The sequence below is a fragment of the Acomys minous genome, assembly GCF_964271855.1.
Source record: "Acomys minous genome assembly, chromosome: 5".
Taxonomy (NCBI): Eukaryota; Metazoa; Chordata; class Mammalia; order Rodentia; family Muridae; genus Acomys; species Acomys minous.
Window position 1 is genome coordinate 84,765,926 of NC_140494.1, and position 18,228 is coordinate 84,784,153.

At 51.6% G+C, this 18,228-nt stretch overlaps 1 protein-coding gene across 1 annotated transcript; it reads left to right on the top strand.

The window, feature by feature from the left end:
* The first annotated feature begins 128 nt into the window (after window positions 1–128).
* CNN1 (calponin 1) lies at window positions 129–12,267 on the top strand. Its single transcript, XM_084781703.1, has 7 exons — window positions 129–299; window positions 2,114–2,235; window positions 6,719–6,785; window positions 8,070–8,207; window positions 8,373–8,483; window positions 11,287–11,433; window positions 11,519–12,267. The coding sequence occupies exons 1-7, from the start codon at window positions 237–239 to the stop codon at window positions 11,762–11,764; spliced, it is 894 nt and encodes a 297-aa protein (XP_084637829.1). The 5' UTR covers window positions 129–236; the 3' UTR covers window positions 11,765–12,267.
* The last annotated feature ends 5,961 nt before the right edge of the window (window positions 12,268–18,228 follow it).

Genomic DNA, 18,228 nt, shown 5'->3' on the forward strand with positions numbered 1-18,228 from the left:
GCTCCTAATACCAAGGCCCTGACATCACGAGGTGGGGGTGGCCAAAGAGTGTGTGGGGTGCCACGCCCCTTGGCAAGCCCCCGTGGCCAATGGGACAGGCTTGGAAGAGCCTGGGGCTGGCTTCTGGAGCTTCAAAAACGTGTGAGGAGGGAAGAGGGTGCAGACGGAGGCTCAGCTGCCTGGTTGTGTTTGTCAGTGTCATCCGCACCTCCGCTTTGCCAGAGCCCCGGGCCAGCATGTCTTCTGCACATTTTAACAGAGGTCCTGCCTACGGCCTGTCTGCTGAAGTGAAAAACAAGGTAAGGCTGGAGGGACTGCCTAGCCTGGCCCCTGACTGGCAGACACCCTGCCAGGACAGAGCCCCGCTCCCTGAACCCCCTCCTACCTGGGTCACGTGTCTCAAGACCTGGAAAAAAAGAAAGATAACGGTAGGGGTTGTTTTTCTGTCCTTGCAACATCCCAGAGCCCTCAGTTACTTAAGGGGTGAAGTGAGGGAACCTCACTATCCACAATCCGTAAACAGAAGTAATCAGAGTGCTACAAAAATTCCCCACCTGCTGGTTGTGACCTGAGTCCTAGGATTAGTGGGAAGGGACCAGACCCTTGCCTTTAAAAAAACAAAAAACAAAAAACCAACTCTGTAGTTATGCAGAGGTAAATGACTTCCTGCCATGCTTGGTTAAACTGAGGCTTAGAGAAAATGAAAAGCTAAGAGCTAGGGCGTCAGGTAAGACAAGTGCAGAGTCAAACCCTCTCCACACTAGGAAGGGCAAACTTCTCTGGCCAGGGGACTGCACGGGGGCGGGGGGCGGGGGGGGGGAGAGAGAGAGAGAGAGAGAGAGAGAGAGAGAGAGAGAGAGAGAGAGAGAGAGAGAGAGAGAGAGAGAGAGAGAGAGAGAGAGAGAGTCCCATTTGACAGAAGGGAACACTGAGGCACTTTCTTTCCAGGGTCTCACAGCAGGAGTTGTGGGAGCGAGAAGCAGGGGTTGAGACCTGGATCCGGTTGGGGTATCCTAGGGGCTGGAGTTGGGGGGAGGTGGGAGGCGGGTGCTCTGCGGGAGACTGGTGGCAGCGCCGCCCCCTCCCCCCAGCGCCGGCTCCGGAGTCGCAGAGGAGCCGCCGCGCCATATAAGGCGGCCTTGGGCAGCCTGGGTCCGCGCTATATAAGGGCCGGTTTGCTTTATAAAGCCGGGCTAGTGAGGAGGGGGGCGGCAGGACTGGGGCCAGGTAAGGGGCTGCATCCCTCCTCTCCTCATCCCCAAGAAGTGAAGCATCCCTCCCCCCTACCTCCCACCCCCAATCTCACCACCACTAGGGGCTGGAAAGCTAGCATGCTGGAGGATTCCAGAAGAAGCGGAGACAGGACAGCGAGCCAGGAGGGAGATAAGAGCTAAGAGGTTGAGAAGGGAGTCCCACCCTCTACTCAGGAAGACGGGATCAGAGGGGGCGCTTCAAAAGCCAGGAGTCCCACAGCTGGTTGGTCAGGTCTTCAGAGATGGGGACCTCGGGACAACGAGAGAGACTTAGTGGGGCTGAGGACCGACCTGAAGAAACACAGACAGGCAAGGGTTGGGGCGGGGGTGGGGGGGAACAAGAGAACTCCAGTTCTAATTCTATGTGATGATCTGGGCTACACTGAGACAGCTAAAAGAGCAGTGTACCCAGGAAACCAGCACCCAGGGGACTCCTTCTTAGGGTTCCTCCCCACCCCCAGTTTAAGGCATCTCCTCTTCCAACAGGAGAGTGGGGGGGCTGGGTCAGGGGAAGCTAAGCCCCAAGTTTGGCTTGGAGGGGAAACCAAGGAGCCAAGCGCCGCCCCCGCCCCCCCAGCTCCAAGGACCTGGCTCTGCAGCCCCTGTTGTCTATTCATTGGTGCCAAACCTCAGAATGCCCGGAATGGCCCCCTGGGCAGGTGCCACCTCAATCCTGGCCCTCAGCCTGCCCCCAGACCCGCCCCCGCCCCTGCCGTGGACACTTAAGACAGAATTGCCTTAGTTGGGATGGGGTAGGACATCTGGCCTATCCCGGGCTGGGGTGGGCCCCGGAAAGCCAAAGTCGCTCCCCAGTGTCTGTATTCTCATCACTTGCTCTGCATGCCCCATTTCCTCCTCAGCTCGCCCAGAAATATGACCACCAGCGCGAGCAGGAGCTGCGAGAGTGGATCGAGGGGGTGACGGGTCGCCGCATCGGGAATAACTTCATGGATGGCCTCAAAGACGGAATCATTCTTTGCGAGTGAGTGAGATGCTCAGGGCAGGCCCTGCCCCTAGCCCAGCACCCGACTCCACATAGACCCCTCAACATGCCCTGAGGATCCTGGGCCTAGGGTTAGGCGCTGATATCTGATGACACCTACATTCCTTGAAAGGCCCCAAAGACTGACTTGTGCCAGTTTCATAGTCAGAGATGCCTGAGAGTCGTTCGGGTTAAAAGCACAGTACCCAAGGGCCCTGGGTGTTACCAGGGCATCACTCAGCTAGCATACCATATGGGGCATTACTTGGCTGGCACACCCTACAGGGCAGGCCTGTCTATGGATCCCAGCATCTTAGCTACACGGCAGTGGACAACAGTGGCTGTTTATCACCAGTGTTAATGACACTAGGGTGGTGTCACCGTAACTTATGTACACCCTGACTTGTCACTGCCCTCATCACTAGGGAAGATGACAATCCCCAACCGTGGCTTGGCACACACTTGTGACCTTAGCCCTGGCAGAGCTGAGCTAGAAGGGTTCAGAATCCTAGGTCAGCCTAGGCTGCATGACATGACCGTGTCTTCTAAAACTAAGAAGGCTGGGGGTGTAACTCAATAAGCGGGGTGCTCTCCTGACATTCAGGAGGCCTGGGATTCGACCTCTTGCACAGTATAAAGCCATGTATGGCGGTGCAGGTCTGTAACCCCGGCACGTTAGAGGCAGCAGTAGGAGAATCAGAAATTCAATGTCACCTCTGGCTCCACATCGAGTTTGGGACCATAGGCTAGAGGAAACCCTGCCTTGCAACAGAAAACAACACAAAACTAACAACGGGGCTGGAGAGAGCGCACAGTCTGTGATGTGCTTGCTGTGTGAGTGCGAGGACTTGAGTTTGACGCCCGGAGCCCTGGCTAAGACAGAAGATGGCTTAGCAACTGATAGCCCTTCTCCATGGTGATGAAGAACAAAGTTGGCATCCCAACATCCATATAGCAAGTCAGATATCCCCGCAAACGCCAGCAACCCTGGCCCGGAGGGTTGGGGAGACAGGAGAAACACTGGGGCTTGATGGCTTCCAGCCCAGCTAAGAAAACAAGAGGCCCCAAGTTCAGGGAGAGACAGACCCTGCCTCAAAAGAGTGAGTGGAAAGTGCTAGAGGACACCCTACGTTTATGTCTGTGCTCTGAGCTCACATGTATGTTTGTCGAGGCGTGAGGGCAATGCTAAGGATGGGTGACAGCTCACAGCGTCGGCACCGTGTCTGTCTAGTCTAGCCTACTTGGTAAGCTCCAGGCCTTGTCTCAAAAAAACAAGGCGCTGGGGGCTGGAGCAGTGCCTCGCTGCTGAGTTCCGTCGCTGGGACCTAGAGAGGACAGAATCCACACTGCTGTCCCCCGACTCCCACATACGCCCCTCGTCACATACACCCCATCACCAAGGTGAATAGCACCTAAAGGATGACAGCTGAGCCTGGCTTCTGTCCCCTACACACACGAGCTGCACACCTGCAAACACAGCTGAGACTGGCTTCTGTCCCCTATACACACGAGCTGCACACCTGCAAACACGGCTGAGCCTGGCTTCTGTCCGCTACACACACGAGCTGCACACCTGCAAACACAGCTGAGCCTGGCTTCTGTCCCCTATACACACGAGCTGCACACCTGCAAACACGGCTGAGCCTGGCTTCTGTCCGCTACACACACGAGCTGCACACCTGCAAACACAGCTGAGACTGGCTTCTGTCCCCTATACACACGAGCTGCACACCTGCAAACACGGCTGAGCCTGGCTTCTGTCCGCTACACACACGAGCTGCACACCTGCAAACACAGCTGAGACTGGCTTCTGTCCCCTATACACACGAGCTGCACACCTGCAAACACAGCTGAGCCTGGCTTCTGTCCCCTACACACACGAGCTGCACACCTGCAAACACAGCTGAGACTGGCTTCTGTTCCCTACACACACGAGCTGCACACCTGCAAACACAACTGAGACTGGCTTCTGTCCCCTACACACACGAGCTGCACACCTGCAAACACAGCTGAGCCTGGCTTCTGTCCCCTACACACACGAGCTGCACACCTGCAAACATGACTGAGACTGGCTTCTGTTCCCTACACACACGAGCTGCACACCTGCAAACACAACTGAGACTGGCTTCTGTCCCCTACACACACGAGCTGCACACCTGCAAACACGCGCATGCGAACCCAGCAACAGTGAAACGGTCTCTTGTAACTCCTAGCACCAGGCACAAATTCCTTTTTGTACATCTATTTGTGAGTGTGAATGGAGCACACATATTCTACACGCACATATGGAGGTGAGAGGGCAAATTGTGGGAGTTCATTCACCCCTCCTACCCAGAATTTGCGGTCAAGTCATCAGGCTTGGCAGCAAGTGCCTTTACCTGACGAGCCATCTTGCTGGCCCTCTTCTTTAAAAAACGAAACAAAATAAAACAACCCAACCCAACCCAACCAAACCAACTTTATTTGTGTGTAAGGGTGTTTTGGCAGCGTGTTCGTCATCCTCAGGAAAGAGCAGCCTGTGCTCTTAACCACTGGGTCATATTTCTAGCTCCCTCTTTTTTTTAGACAGGATTTCATGTAGTACATGCTGGCCTTGAACTCCTCATCCTCCTGCCTCTGTCTTCCGAGTGCTGGGATTACAGGCTGGCGTCACCACATCTCCACCTAACACTGGGCCAGGTCCTGAGCCCAGCTGGGGCCTCGTCTGCTTCTCTGAGTCTGACACCATGAGCTACAGCTAACCCTGGGGCAGCTTCTCAGAGGTGTGGTACAGCTCACCCAACCCAAGTTCCAGATGCTGAGAAGAGGGGACATTTATTTTGTTTCTTCTCCATCTACCGGAAACGAGGGTCTGGGACATGCTAGTGTAAAGGAATGTTAATTCAGAACATGGCCGTTCCGGCAAGAGATCACATCCAAATATCTTTCTAGGTCTATGTGATCTGGCTGGAATGCAAACACGCCTTCAATCCAGGAGGCAGAGGCAAACAGATCTGAGTTCAAGGCCAGCCTGGTATACAACAAGTATCAGGTAAAGAAAAGCTTAGGTCTAGGTGTGGAGGCATAAGCCTTTAATCCTGAACGAAGGCAAAGGTAGTTTGTAGAAGGAAGGACCCATGTTTGAAAGTGTTGTCTAATTGAGTGGCAGAAAAGGTGACAATTCAGAGAAGAGTTGACAGAATAGGATACGCCCAACTCTTATGAGAGGAAAGGGAAGCTACTTAAGAGGCAGTTTTACAGAGAGAGGAGACAGTTTTACCAGGACAGTAAGAGAGAGATGGGTTGCAGAGAGAGAACTCAGGTGAAGATGGAACGAGCCAGAAAATGAGAAGTCAGAAGATTCAAGCAGATTGACGAGTTAGTGTGAGGCCAAGCAGAGTAATTCTGGGCCGAGAGAGAAACCAGATTGAGTAAGTCAGCTGGGAGAGGAATTTGAGCCAGAACAGCTGAGATGAACCAGTAGCCCTGAGCTCAGAAAGAACAAGTAAAAGTGAGCTTATTAAGCAGTAAATTTCAGAGGCTGAAAACATTCTAGGTGTTGTAGGTTAGACTGTATGGAGGCTAGAAGCTTCCAGGACTGGGCCCAGGTTAACAGACAGAGGCAATAAGTCTCCCAGACAACAATTAACCCAAGAGAAAAAAAGTTACTGTAAAGTGTCCAGGCTCACAGAGAGCTGGCTCAGCCTGAGTACAGAGCCATGGCTGAGGGACAGTTCATACACATAAGCAAAGCTGTCTGAGCTCCATCCCCAGAACTTGTACAGCTAATGGGCCAGCCAGCCATTCCCTTACTCTTCCATGTAAGAAGCACTTATAGCGCTCCTGGCGTATGCAGGCCTTTGCTTCAGGCTTGTGGGCTGTGAACCAGACTTCATGTGGAGCCTACAGAGGGAGTGCTAGTACCAGTGGGAGAAACCATGCTGGTTCCATCCATACCCAGAAATAGTACCACCAAGAAGAGAGAAGGCAACCAAATAACCAATCAGAAAATCACATTCTTGCCAGTAGCAAGAGAGTTCAACGAAGAACACCCAAGTGGCTGATGGGTAACGGCACTTGCCACCAAGACTGCCGACCGGAGTTCATTTCCCAGGACCCACATGTTGGAAGGAAAGAACAAACTCCTAAAAGTTGTCCACTGATTTCCACAGAGATGCCATGACACATGCATGTACACATGCTATGCACATCAGTGTGCATGTGAGTGCGCGCGCGCGCGCGCGCGCACATACACACACACACACACACACACACACACAAACACAAAGAAGACAGTAAAAATCCCTGACCTTTAAACACAGGACATTTAGCCCAACACAAGCATTTTCTGGCTGGCATCAGAGTCTGGCTGCCCACAGTTGCACCCACCATGAGCGTGTACTAGGTACAAAAGCATCCCTTTCCAACGGTCACCTGTTCCATGCTGCCTGGATCCTGAGGCAACTGGGGCTCACCTTCCCTACTCCTCCCTTCTCTTTGTTAGATTTATCAACAAGCTCCAGCCGGGTTCTGTGAAGAAGGTAAATGAGTCAACCCAAAACTGGCACCAGGTAAGTTCAGACACAAGTCACTAGTTTGTTTTTCTATTTTAGTAATGAGGATTGAACTCAGAGCCTCGAGTTTGCTAGGCTAGAGCTCCATTGCCTAGCCAGGCCTCTGCCCTTCACTGACGGATTCTAGGCAGAGGCTCTACCGCTAAGCCACGCCCCCAGCCCCTCACTAGGGGATTCTAGGCAGAGGCTCTACCACTGAACCACACCCCAGCCTCTCACTGGGGGATTCTAGGCAGGGCTATAACCATGGGTTTCTATTGTTGGTTTTGTCAGTCTCCTCTCACAGCCAGAGGACAACTCTGGCCTTGGTCCTCTCCTTCTACCTTGCTTACGACAGGGTCTCCATCTCTCCGTTGTTTTGCACTAGGTACACTAAGGCTAGCTGTCCCCTGAACTGAGGTTCCTGTCCCTGCCTCCAGTTCCTCCTATAGGAGTCTTAGGATGACAGACATTCATGCCACATGTCTGGCTTTGACTTGATTTCTGGAGATTCAAACTCTGATCCTGACACTTGCACAGGAAGTTTTTGTTTTGTTTTTTTCTTACCAAAAGCATCTCCCTGGCTCCTACTTTTTATTTTGAGACAATGCCTCACTAAGTTGTTCAGGCAGGCCTTGAACTTGCAATCCTGTTTCAGCCTCCTGAGGGTGTGGGATGACAGACTTGTGCTACTAAGCCTGGTTATTAACTTGTTTAAATTTTTTTCTTTGAGACGGGGTTTCTCTGTGTAGCCTTGGTTGTCCTGGACTCGCTTTGTAGACCAGGGTGGCCTCAAACTCACAGCAATCCTCCTGCCTCTGCTTCTCAAGTGATGGGATTACAGGCATGTGCCACCACATCCGGCTATAACTTGTATAATTTTAAAATTTTTTGATTGGCTTTTGTTTTGGGTTTTGTTTTTTTGAGTCAGGGTTTCTCTGTGTAGGCTTGGCTGTCCTGGACTCACTTTGTAGACCAGGCTGGTTTCGATCTCACAGCGATTCTGCTTGCCTCTGCCTCCGGAGTGCTGGGATTAAAGGTGTGCGCCACCATGTCTGGCTTGTTTAATTTTTAAAATATTTATTTTTACTTATTTATTAGTGTGTGTCTGTGTGTGTGTGTGTGTGTGCGCGTGCGTGCGCATGCACATGTGCTGTTACAGTTGTGTGCACAAATGCCCACAGAGTCCAGAAAGAGGCACTGAATCCCTTGGAACTGGAGTTAGGGGAGTTTTATACAATCCCTTACCTCCCCACACACCCTTTAGCCCTCCCATCCCTGACACGGCCTCTTCCCCCACAGCTGGAGAACATAGGCAATTTCATCAAGGCCATTACCAAGTACGGGGTGAAACCCCACGACATCTTTGAAGCCAACGACCTGTTTGAGAACACCAACCATACGCAGGTCCAGTCCACGCTCCTGGCTCTGGCCAGCATGGTGAGTGTTAGGGCAGAGTCCCACGGGGCAGGGGCGGGGCTGGACTGAGGTCCGATGTCACAGGCGCACTTGGGCCACTGAGCAGGCATTAGCGAGAGTCACTGAGGGGAAGTGTGGCCTGCTGGAGGCTCATCGGTGGCTGATGCCCTCCTTTGCCCTGTCTAGGCCAAGACGAAAGGAAACAAGGTCAATGTGGGTGTCAAATACGCAGAGAAACAAGAACGGAGATTTGAGCCTGAGAAGCTGAGAGAAGGACGCAACATCATTGGGCTGCAGGTATAGCACCTCCATTATAGGGGCTGTTCCGGGCCGAGGGGAAGGCAGCCCACATCTGGAGGCTCCGGGGCTCAGGATAGTTATATGGACCGGCTGGAAACACTGGTCAGTGCTAGTGTTTCCTATTTAGTAATTTGCTCCCTCTGCCCATGGTCCTAAGTAGTTCGTGGTTTTAACAAACACTTAAATATCCCATTTATCTTTACGTGTATGAGTGTTTTGCCCATGAGCCACATGTGTGCCTGGTACACATGGAGGCTGGAAGAGGGCAGTGGATACCTTGGAACTGAGTTCTGCTCGCTTGTGAGAGACTGTGTTGGTGCTGGGAACCAAACCTAGGTCCTCTGGAAGAGCAACCAGGGCTCCTAACCACTGAGCCACCTCTTTAGCCTCCAAACCCTTGTTTAAAACAAGGATTTCAGCCAGGCGGTAGTGGCACAAGTCTTTAATCCCAGCACTTGGGAGGCAGGGGCAGGTCGATCTCTGTGAGTTCGAGGCCAGCCTGGTCTACGAAGTGAATCCAGGACAGCCAAGACTACACAGAAAAACCCTGACATGGCCTCTTCCCCTCAGCTGACCTTTTAGTAACTTGACACACAAACGCACCTTTCTTTCCTTGTTTGTTCCCAAAGCCTCCTTTTACTGCCATGCCATACCACCCCCAATGCACCTGATCTTTATTTCCAAGGTCTCATGTTAATATCACAATATAAAACAATGTAACTTTAAAAGTCTCACAGTTTTTTTTTTTAAATAAAACACTTAGAAAAATATCCAAAGTATCTTAATGTGGGCTTCTGTAAAAAAAAAAAAAAATTTAAAGTAAATACTTCCTTACTCAAAAAGGAAAAGAGCAAAGGCATAAAACAATTACACTTAGCTGGGCATGGTGGCATATGCCTTTAATCCCAGCACTCGGGAGGCAGAGGCAGGTGGATCTCTGTGAGTTCAAGGCCAGCTTGCTCTACAAAGTGAATCTAGGACAGCCAAGACTAACACAGAGAAACCCTGTCTCAAACAAAACAAAACAAAACAAAACAAAAAACCATTTACACTTAAACGTAATTAAAGTTCATCAGTGTAGTTCCAGTGTCTGACATCTGGGACTCATGATCTTCTGGGCTCCAGGGGGCTTGGTAGCTCCACTTCTCTGGCTCTGCACAAGCTTGTCTCAAAGGCTCAGCACAGCTCCACGCTGCACCTGCTGCTGTCCTTGATGGTTACTTACCTCCCAGTTCTGACATCTCTAATACGCCCAAGGTCACCATCGAAGCCAAGGCTGCCCCTTCACCAATAGCCTCTGCTCTCTCTTCAGGGACTCTGGCCCTGACTCATAGTCCAAACGCTCATCCATGGGGTTTCCACTGCAGCTGAGGCTGTACCTTCTGCACCAACGGCCTCTCAGTGCTAAGCCTTAGTTGCTCTCCATGACCCCTTAAGGATGCCAAAAACTGTCACCGAGGAAACTTTACACATCATCAAGTTCAGCTGCCAGCTTGAGATGTAGCCTTGGCTCTTCTGGCTCACAGCTTCTCTGTGCCAACCCCAAGGAAATACTCCCAGATTTCACCTCAGTGATTCTGGTGCTTCTGTTTGTTTGTTTGTTTTTTGAGACAGGGTTTCTCTGTGTAGCCTTTACTGTCCTGGACTCACTTTGTCAACCAGGCTGGCCTCAAACTCACAGCGATCCACCTGCCTCTGCCTCCTGAGTGCTGGAATTAAAGGCGTGTGGCGCCACCACTGCCCAGCTTACAGATGGTTTTGAGTCATCATGTGGGTGCGAAGAATAGAACCTGGTCCTCCGGAAGAGCAGCCAGTGTTCTTAACTGCCGAGCCATCTCTCCAGTACGAGCTTCTTAATTCAAAGTTTATAAATGACAACTCTCGCACTTCCCTCTCAAACTTCACAAGCCAGGGCTCCCGGTTTCCTTCTACATCCTTGTTTTCCAAGTTCCCACAGGATTGCTCACTAAGCTCTAGCGCTGTCCCAGATGACTGTTCCAAAGCTCCACCGTGCTTCATATTAGACTTCCCAGCTCGGCCAGGCTGGTGGCCAGAAAGCCCAAGGAAGGGAGCCGCCTGTCACTGTGACCTCCACACATGTCGCCATGCCCAGCTTTTTTAGGTGGTGCTGCAGACTGACCTCGGGTCCTGTGTTTGCAAGGCAAGCACTTGAGACAGGGTCTCCTATAACCCAGGTTAGCCCTGAATTTGCTATTCAGCCAAAGCTAGCCTTGAGCATCTCCCCTGATCCTCCTGCCTCCACCTCTCGGGCAAGTTTTCATCCTGACACAGGGGCTTGCTAAGTTGCTCAGTCTGGTGGTCGGCTTGCCGAGGGCAGGGCAGGCCTTTACCTCGCTGTCCTCCATCCTTGGCCTCCCCATCCGGTAGCTAGGACCAACCGTGCTAGCCGCCCCAGCTTGACCTATTTCTTTTTCTCTTTTCATTTATTTTGTCATTTACAACAAGGTCTCACTGTATATCTCTAGCTGGCCTGGAACTCACTGCATAGACCAGGCTGGCCTTGAACTCACAGAGATCGCCCTGCCTTTGCCTTCTCAGGTTCTCTCCTTTTACTATGTGAGCCCCATGGGGCACACTCAGGTCGTCAGGCATGGGAGCAAGAACCTTTCTCCACCGAGCCATCTGTCTCTCAGGGCTCCCTTCACTTTCTCATCCTCTTGGGATTACAGCTGTGGGCCACACCTTGAACCCAAGAGCCTGGTCCTGCAATGTTCCCACTCTTGCCAGCTCCCACCCTGTGGCTCACGGGGATGCATTGACTAATTAATCTCTCTTCTAGATGGGCACCAACAAGTTTGCCAGTCAGCAGGGCATGACGGCCTATGGTACCCGGCGTCACCTCTATGACCCCAAACTGGGTACAGATCAGCCCCTGGACCAGGCCACCATCAGCCTGCAGATGGGCACCAACAAGGGCGCCAGCCAGGTTTGTGTGGTCGGTGGGACCCCTGGTGAGACGGGGTAGGGTGTGGGGCCTGCTACCTCCAGCTTGACCACTGTGCCCTCCTTAGGCTGGCATGACTGCACCAGGCACCAAGCGGCAGATCTTTGAGCCGGGACTGGGCATGGAACACTGTGACACACTCAACGTTAGCCTGCAGATGGGCAGCAACAAGGGCGCCTCGCAGAGGGGCATGACAGTGTATGGGTTGCCCCGCCAGGTGTACGATCCCAAGTACTGCCTGAACCCAGAATACCCAGAGCTGGGAGAACCCACCCATAATCACCACCCCCACAACTACTATAACTCTGCCTAGGGGCCCCCCAAGGGGCTGGCTGCTGCTCTTGGCTGGACCCAGCTGGCCCAGCCAACCCCATCTCCTGCATGGCGTCCCCCAGCCCCCTGGCACCTGCCTATAGGGTTACAGTTTGGGGAGATCAGGCCGAGGGAGGGGGGTGGTGGGAAGAAGGGGGCCCCTTATCCCTGTAGCTCTCACAGGGCCCAACACAGAATTGGGTGTCCCCAGTAGCACCCAGAGGACGCACTGAGTAAAGCGATTTCAGCTGCCCTGCCCTTTACTCCCTCACAAGTGAGTACCTCCCAGAACCAGAAACCCTCCAAGCAAAGACCCCAGAACCCAGGCTTGGCCTGCCCCCTGCCCCATTCCTGCAATGGGAGCGAATGCATGCCTGGAAATGCAGCGGACACACACGGTTTGGTTTTGCAGTGACTGGCGTTTGTGGATGTGACAGCGGCGTTTGTAACTTGAGCACTTTCTTTTTCTATTTCACTGGAGCACAATAAATGGCTGTGACATCATCTGAGTCTCAGGGCCGTCTGTTTGTTTAGGAGAAGGGCTTAGGTAGCCTCCGTCATTCTCCAGCTGTTTGGGAGCAGGGCTTAGGTAGCCTCCATAATTCTCCAGCTGTTTGGGAGCAGGGCTTAGGTAGCCTCCATCATTCTCCAGCTGTTTGGGAGCAGGGCTTAGGTAGCCTCCATCATTCTCCAGCTGTTTGGGAGCAGGGCTTAGGTAGCCTCCATCATTCTCCAGCTGTTTAGGATCAGGGCTTAGGTAGGCTCCATCATTCTCCAGCTGTTTAGGAACAGGGCTTAGGTAGCCTCCATCATTCTCCATTGTTTAGGATCAGGGCTTAGGTAGCCTCCATCATTCTCCAGCTGTTTAGGATCAGGGCTTAGGTAGCCTCCATCATTCTCCAGCTGTTTAGGATCAGGGCTTAGGTAGGCTCCATCATTCTCCAGCTGTTTAGGAACAGGGCTTAGGTAGCCTCCATCATTCTCTCACACATGCAGGAGCCCCAGGATACATACACTAGGGCCTGTGAGATGGCTCAGAGCTGGTAAAAAGCACTTGAAACCAAGCTTGATGACCTGAGTTCAATCCTTGAGACCCACATAGTGGCGGAAGAGAATCGGCTTCTACAATGTTCTTTGACTTCCACACATAAGCCGTGTAATACATACCCTTCCTACCACCCCACCCCCACCCCCCGCCCACCCGCCCTGGAGACAGGGTTTCTCTGTGTAGCCTTGGTTGTCTTGGACTCACTTTGTAGACCAGACTGGCCTTGAACTCATGAAGATCTGCCTGCCTCTGCCTCCCAAGTGCTGGGATTAAAAGCATGTGCTACCACCGCCCAGCTTCCATACCCGTCCTTAAATAAATAAGTAATTTAAAGAATTAAACAGATACATCTAAAGACCTTACACCACTGTGCAGGGCAGGCACATTCAACACCACAGGCATTTAAACAAAATGAAGTGGGAGTGTGCTGGGAGAGTGTCCCAGATTGTGTTCATGGACTGGTACACTGGGCCACGTAATGGTTCCTAAGGTTGGCAGGACAGTTGAGAAATTAACCTTGGGGCATGGCTTTCTTGATATGCCTGCCTGCCCTGAGCTCAGTGCTCTCTCTCTCTCTCTCTCTCTCTCTCTCTCTCTCTTTCTCTCTCTCTCTCACTCTCTTTCTCTCTCTCTCTCTTTTTTTTTTTTTTTGAGACACTGTTTCTCTTATAGTCCTGGCTGTCCTGGACTTACTTTGTAGACCAGGCTGGCCTTGAACTCACAGAGATCCACCTGCCTCTGCCTCCCAAGTGCTGGGACTAATGCCTTTGAATCCCACGGGCTGGTGAGATGTCTCAATTTGTAAAGGTGTTTGCTGTCAAGGCTGAAAACTCTTGAGTTTGAACCCCAGGTCCTATATGGTGGAGAGAACCAACTCCTGCTAAATTGTCCTTTACCTCTTGCCGCAGCATGTATAGCCCACCCACGCAAATAATTTGTGTGTGGTTTTTTTGAAACAGGGTTTCTCTGTGTAGCCCGGCTGTTCTAGAACTTGCTCTGTAGACCAACTAACTACAGCCTCCAACTAACAGAGATCATCTGTCTCTGCCTCCTGAGTGCTGGAATCAAAGGTGTGCGCTACCACCATCCAGTGATGTGACTTTCTAAAAATCCCTAAAAACTGAGTCCCAAGACTGGCCTAGGACCCTGAAAATCTAGATAGGACTCTGAGATCACATTGCTTCAACAAGGCCGCGGTTCTCTTGAAGAAGGGCCTAGGCAGACTGCCTGAAAGCCTCCTGTCAGCTGTCAGGGCTTCTAGGAGAGAATGCCGAGGGATGGGAAGGAGCCCAGAGCAGCCTCTTCTGTACTCCATCACTCCCAGGACAGAGGTCGAGGCTGGTGTCCTTGGAGACCCTAGGGATTCTGCAGGCACAGACACAGACCCTGGTCTCACACACTGGGCTCCAGGCATCTTGGCTTGCTTTGTTCTGGGGAAGCCATGCTGAGTGCATGAGCCTAGCCCAGGCATGGCCTGTGAGGTAAGGTGGCAGTGACACAGGGCTCTGGTATCAGCACTGGGTACCCTTTCTGCTGAGACCACCAACCCCCGGCCCTCACCACCACTACCACCGAAGGGTGAATTGGGGGGTGGGATAAGAAAGATCTGGCAGCCCAGCCTAGTAGCCACCACTCCTGGGCCAACTTGCTGCCTGCTTTGGCTGGTTTACCTGGCCTGGGGTGGCCACAGAACCACTTGATGCCAGGTTGCATGTGGTATACACAACTTTGTGTGGGGACATGTGCATGTGTGAGCATGAGAGCAGATGCTGATGTCACACCATCCTCGGTTACCCTTCACTTTACTTTTGGATACAGGGTCCTCACCCTCCCTGAACCCAGAGCTCACTGGTGAGCTGTTAGTGGTGAGGCTGGCAGCCTCATGAACTCTAGTGATCTGCCTCTCTTACCCTAGGGCTGGAGTTACAGACACAGCTTCCTCATGGATGCTAGGACATCTCGGGCCAGGGGCTCTACTCTCTAAACCACAGCCTCCCAGGCTCCCGAGGCCACACCGAGCTGTTGAGTTCAGGTCACTTGGTTCAGATCTCCTGTCACCCTTGAGATCCTCTGAGGGCACATGGAATTCTCACAGGCTTGCCACTGAGAGTGTCCATCCTGTCACTGCCTCTGGCCTTACGAGAGCCCTTGGCACCCTTAGAGAATGTCCCTTCTGTGACCATCACACTTTCCCACTGGCCCAGAGCACCCAGGACCTGCACCTACAAGGAATTAAAATGGTAGAGGTGTAAAGCTGGGCTCCCTGGGTTCAAGGTCAAGGTCCTTCTGTGTACTAGCAGGAACTTGGGCATCGACCTCGACCTCCCCTCTTATGCCTAGTCACCTGCTTCACAGAGTGGCTGTCGGCACACAGCAAGACATCCCATGTGGGTACCAACCTTTGGGCCTCACCTCCTCTTGGTCACCCGTCTAGAAGTCTTGTGTTTGTGTGAATGCGTGTGTGGGCCAGAGGTCAGCCAAGAGGTCAACCTCAGGTGGTGTTCCTCGGTTGCTATCCGTCTTTTTTATTTTTGGAAACGTTTTACTTTGGGCTGGGAAAATGGCTCGGTAGTGTAATTTTAATTCAGAATATGGCTGCTTTGGCAAGAGAGGCCATACAAAGGCGTTCTAGAACCACAAACATGCCTTTAATCCAGGAAGCAGAGACAAGCAGATCTGAGTTCTAGGCTGGCCTGGTATAGAGCAAGTTTCAAGTAAAGAAAAGCTTAGGTCCCAAACAATGAAAGTAAAGTTAGTTTGTAGAAGGAAGCACCTATGTTTGAAACTGATGTTTAGTTGAGTGGCAGAAAAAGAAAAGTGGTAAATCAGAGAAAGATCTGATAGGCCAGGATGTGCCCAACTCTCGCGAGAAGAGAAAAGGAAGCTACTTAAGGGGCAATGCAGAGAAGAAAAGGAGAAAATTTTATCAGGAGAGTTTTACAGAGAGACAGTGAATGAGAGAACAAGCCAGACAATGAGACGGAGCCAGAAGATTAAAAAAGATTGCTGGAGTTAGTTGGAGGAAAAGCAGAGCAATTGAGAGGCTGAGAGAAAAGCCAGATTAGCTGGAAGAGGCATTTGAGGCAGAACAGCTGAATTGAACCAGCCAGCTTTGAGCTCAGAAAAAGTAAGGGTGAGCTTATTCAGCAGGAAGTCCCAGAGGCTGAAAACACCTAGGCCTAGGTTAGATTGTACAGAGGCTGAAAGCTTCCAGGACTAGGCCTAGGTTAGCAGAAGGAGGCAGTAAGCCTCAGAGACAATTGAATCAGGAGAATAAAAGTTCCTTTTACACAGTAGTTAGGAGCACTTTCTGCTCTTTGTAGAAGACCTGAGTTCAGTGCCCAGCACCTATGCCAAGCAGCTCATGACTGTCTGTAACCACAACTCCATGGAATCCAAAATCCTTTTCTGATCACACACACACACACACACACACACACACACACACACACACACACACACACACACACACACACACCAATGAAGAAGTGGCCCAGCAGTTAAAGAGCACTCAGCTCCCAGCTATCTGTAACTTCAGTTCTAGGAGATCCAGTAGTCCCTTCTGGACTCAACACCATTTTAACATGGTACAGACATCCAAGCAAAATGCACATGCACCTAAAATCTTTTTTTTTTTTTTTTGGTTTTTGGTTTTTGGTTTTTGAAGACAGGGTTTCTCTGTGTAGCCTTGGCTGTCCTGGACTCACTTTGTAGACCAGGCTGGCCTCGAACTCACAGTGATCTGCCTGCCTCTGCCTCTGAATGCTGAGATTAAAGGCATGTGCCACCACGCCCGGCTTAAAATCTTTTTTTTTTTTAATGTGTAAAAATGTAAATATTCATTTAATGCCACAGAGTGTCTGGTGGTCAGAGGACACTTAGGTTCGTTCCTCCCAGCAGAGGGCGCTGAGGACAGAACTTAGATTGTCAAGTGCTTGCCAGCTGAGACATCATGTCAGCCCAGTTTCTGTCCTTTTAAAATAATTGTGTTAGCCGGCAGGCAGTGGAGGCACATGCCTTTTATCCCAGCACTCAGAGGCAGAGGCAAGGGGATCTCTGTGAGTTCAAGGCCAGCCCGGTCTACAGACCTTGTCCAGCGGGAGGACAGAGAACATCTTTCAGGAGTTGGTTCTTTCTTCCCACCATGAGGGTCCTGAGGACTGAACTCAGGGGATCTGGCTAGTGAGTTGAACAAGTGACTTGTTAGTTTGTTTTTTGTTTTTGTTGTTGTTGTTTTTATTTTTTTTAAGACTGGGTCTTACTTTGTGGCTTTGGCTTGTCCAGAACTCACTATGTAGCCTGCACCTGCCTCAAACTCAGATCTTCCTCTCTCTCCTGAGTGCCGAGGACCTGGCTCTGTGGTCAAGAGCACCCGTTGTACTTCCAGAGGGCCTGAGTTTAGTTAGCCCTTGGCACCCATATCAGGTGACTCAGAATCCTGTCATTTCCAGCTCCAGGAGATCCAACGCCTCTGGCCTCTTCAGGCACCTCCACTTGCAAGCACAACTACATGTAATTAGAATAAAAATACATGTTTGAAAGTGTGTGCTACCATGCCTGGCCCCGTCATGTGTTTGTGAGACAGGGTCTCTCACAGGCCTGGGATTAGCCAATTAGAAAAGGCTGTCTAGTGGGAAGCCCCAGGGATGTGCTGTGTCTGCTGCCTGGGCACTGGGATTACGGGTGTCTACAGCCACTCCCAGCTTTTCAGGTGGATTCTGGGGAATCAAGCTAAGGTCCTTATGTTGTGTAGCAAGGACTTTGCTCAGTTATGTCCCCACCATCTCTCCAGTTTTCACTCTGACTGTTGTAAACACAAAGCCAGATGCCTGTCTGGTCCTCTGTGTCCTGTGCACCCAGAGTCACCTGTTTAGTCAATGCTTAGTGTTCACCTCTGTCTTTCTGCCACTTAGAGGGCTGGGGCAGGAAGATGAGTTTCAGACCATTCTGGGCTTCATGGTGAAGCCTTGTCTCAAATACTACCACTGGTTGGAGGTGGTGGCACACACCCTTCGTCTCAGCATTGGGCAGAAGCAAGACACTCTGAGCACGGGGCCAGCCTGTTCTAAATGGTAAGATTCTGTGTCCACCCCCACCCCGAAAACAACCAACCATCTTCCACCAAGAGCTGAGACTATAACTCAGCAGGCAGAGCATTTGTCTGAGGTGCACACAGGCCTGGGTTTCACCCTCAGGACCAAATGAAGCAGCTGTGGTGGTGCATACCTGTAACCCCAGCACTTAGGGACATGGGTGGGGGGACCGGAACTCATGGCCACTCTCAGAATCAAAGCAAGTTCAAGGCCAGTCTGGAGGCTGGAGAGATGGCTCAGAGGTTCAGAGCATGGGCTTCCAAAGGTCCTGAATTCAATTCCCAGCAACTACATGGTGGCTCAGAACCCTGCATGAGATCTGGC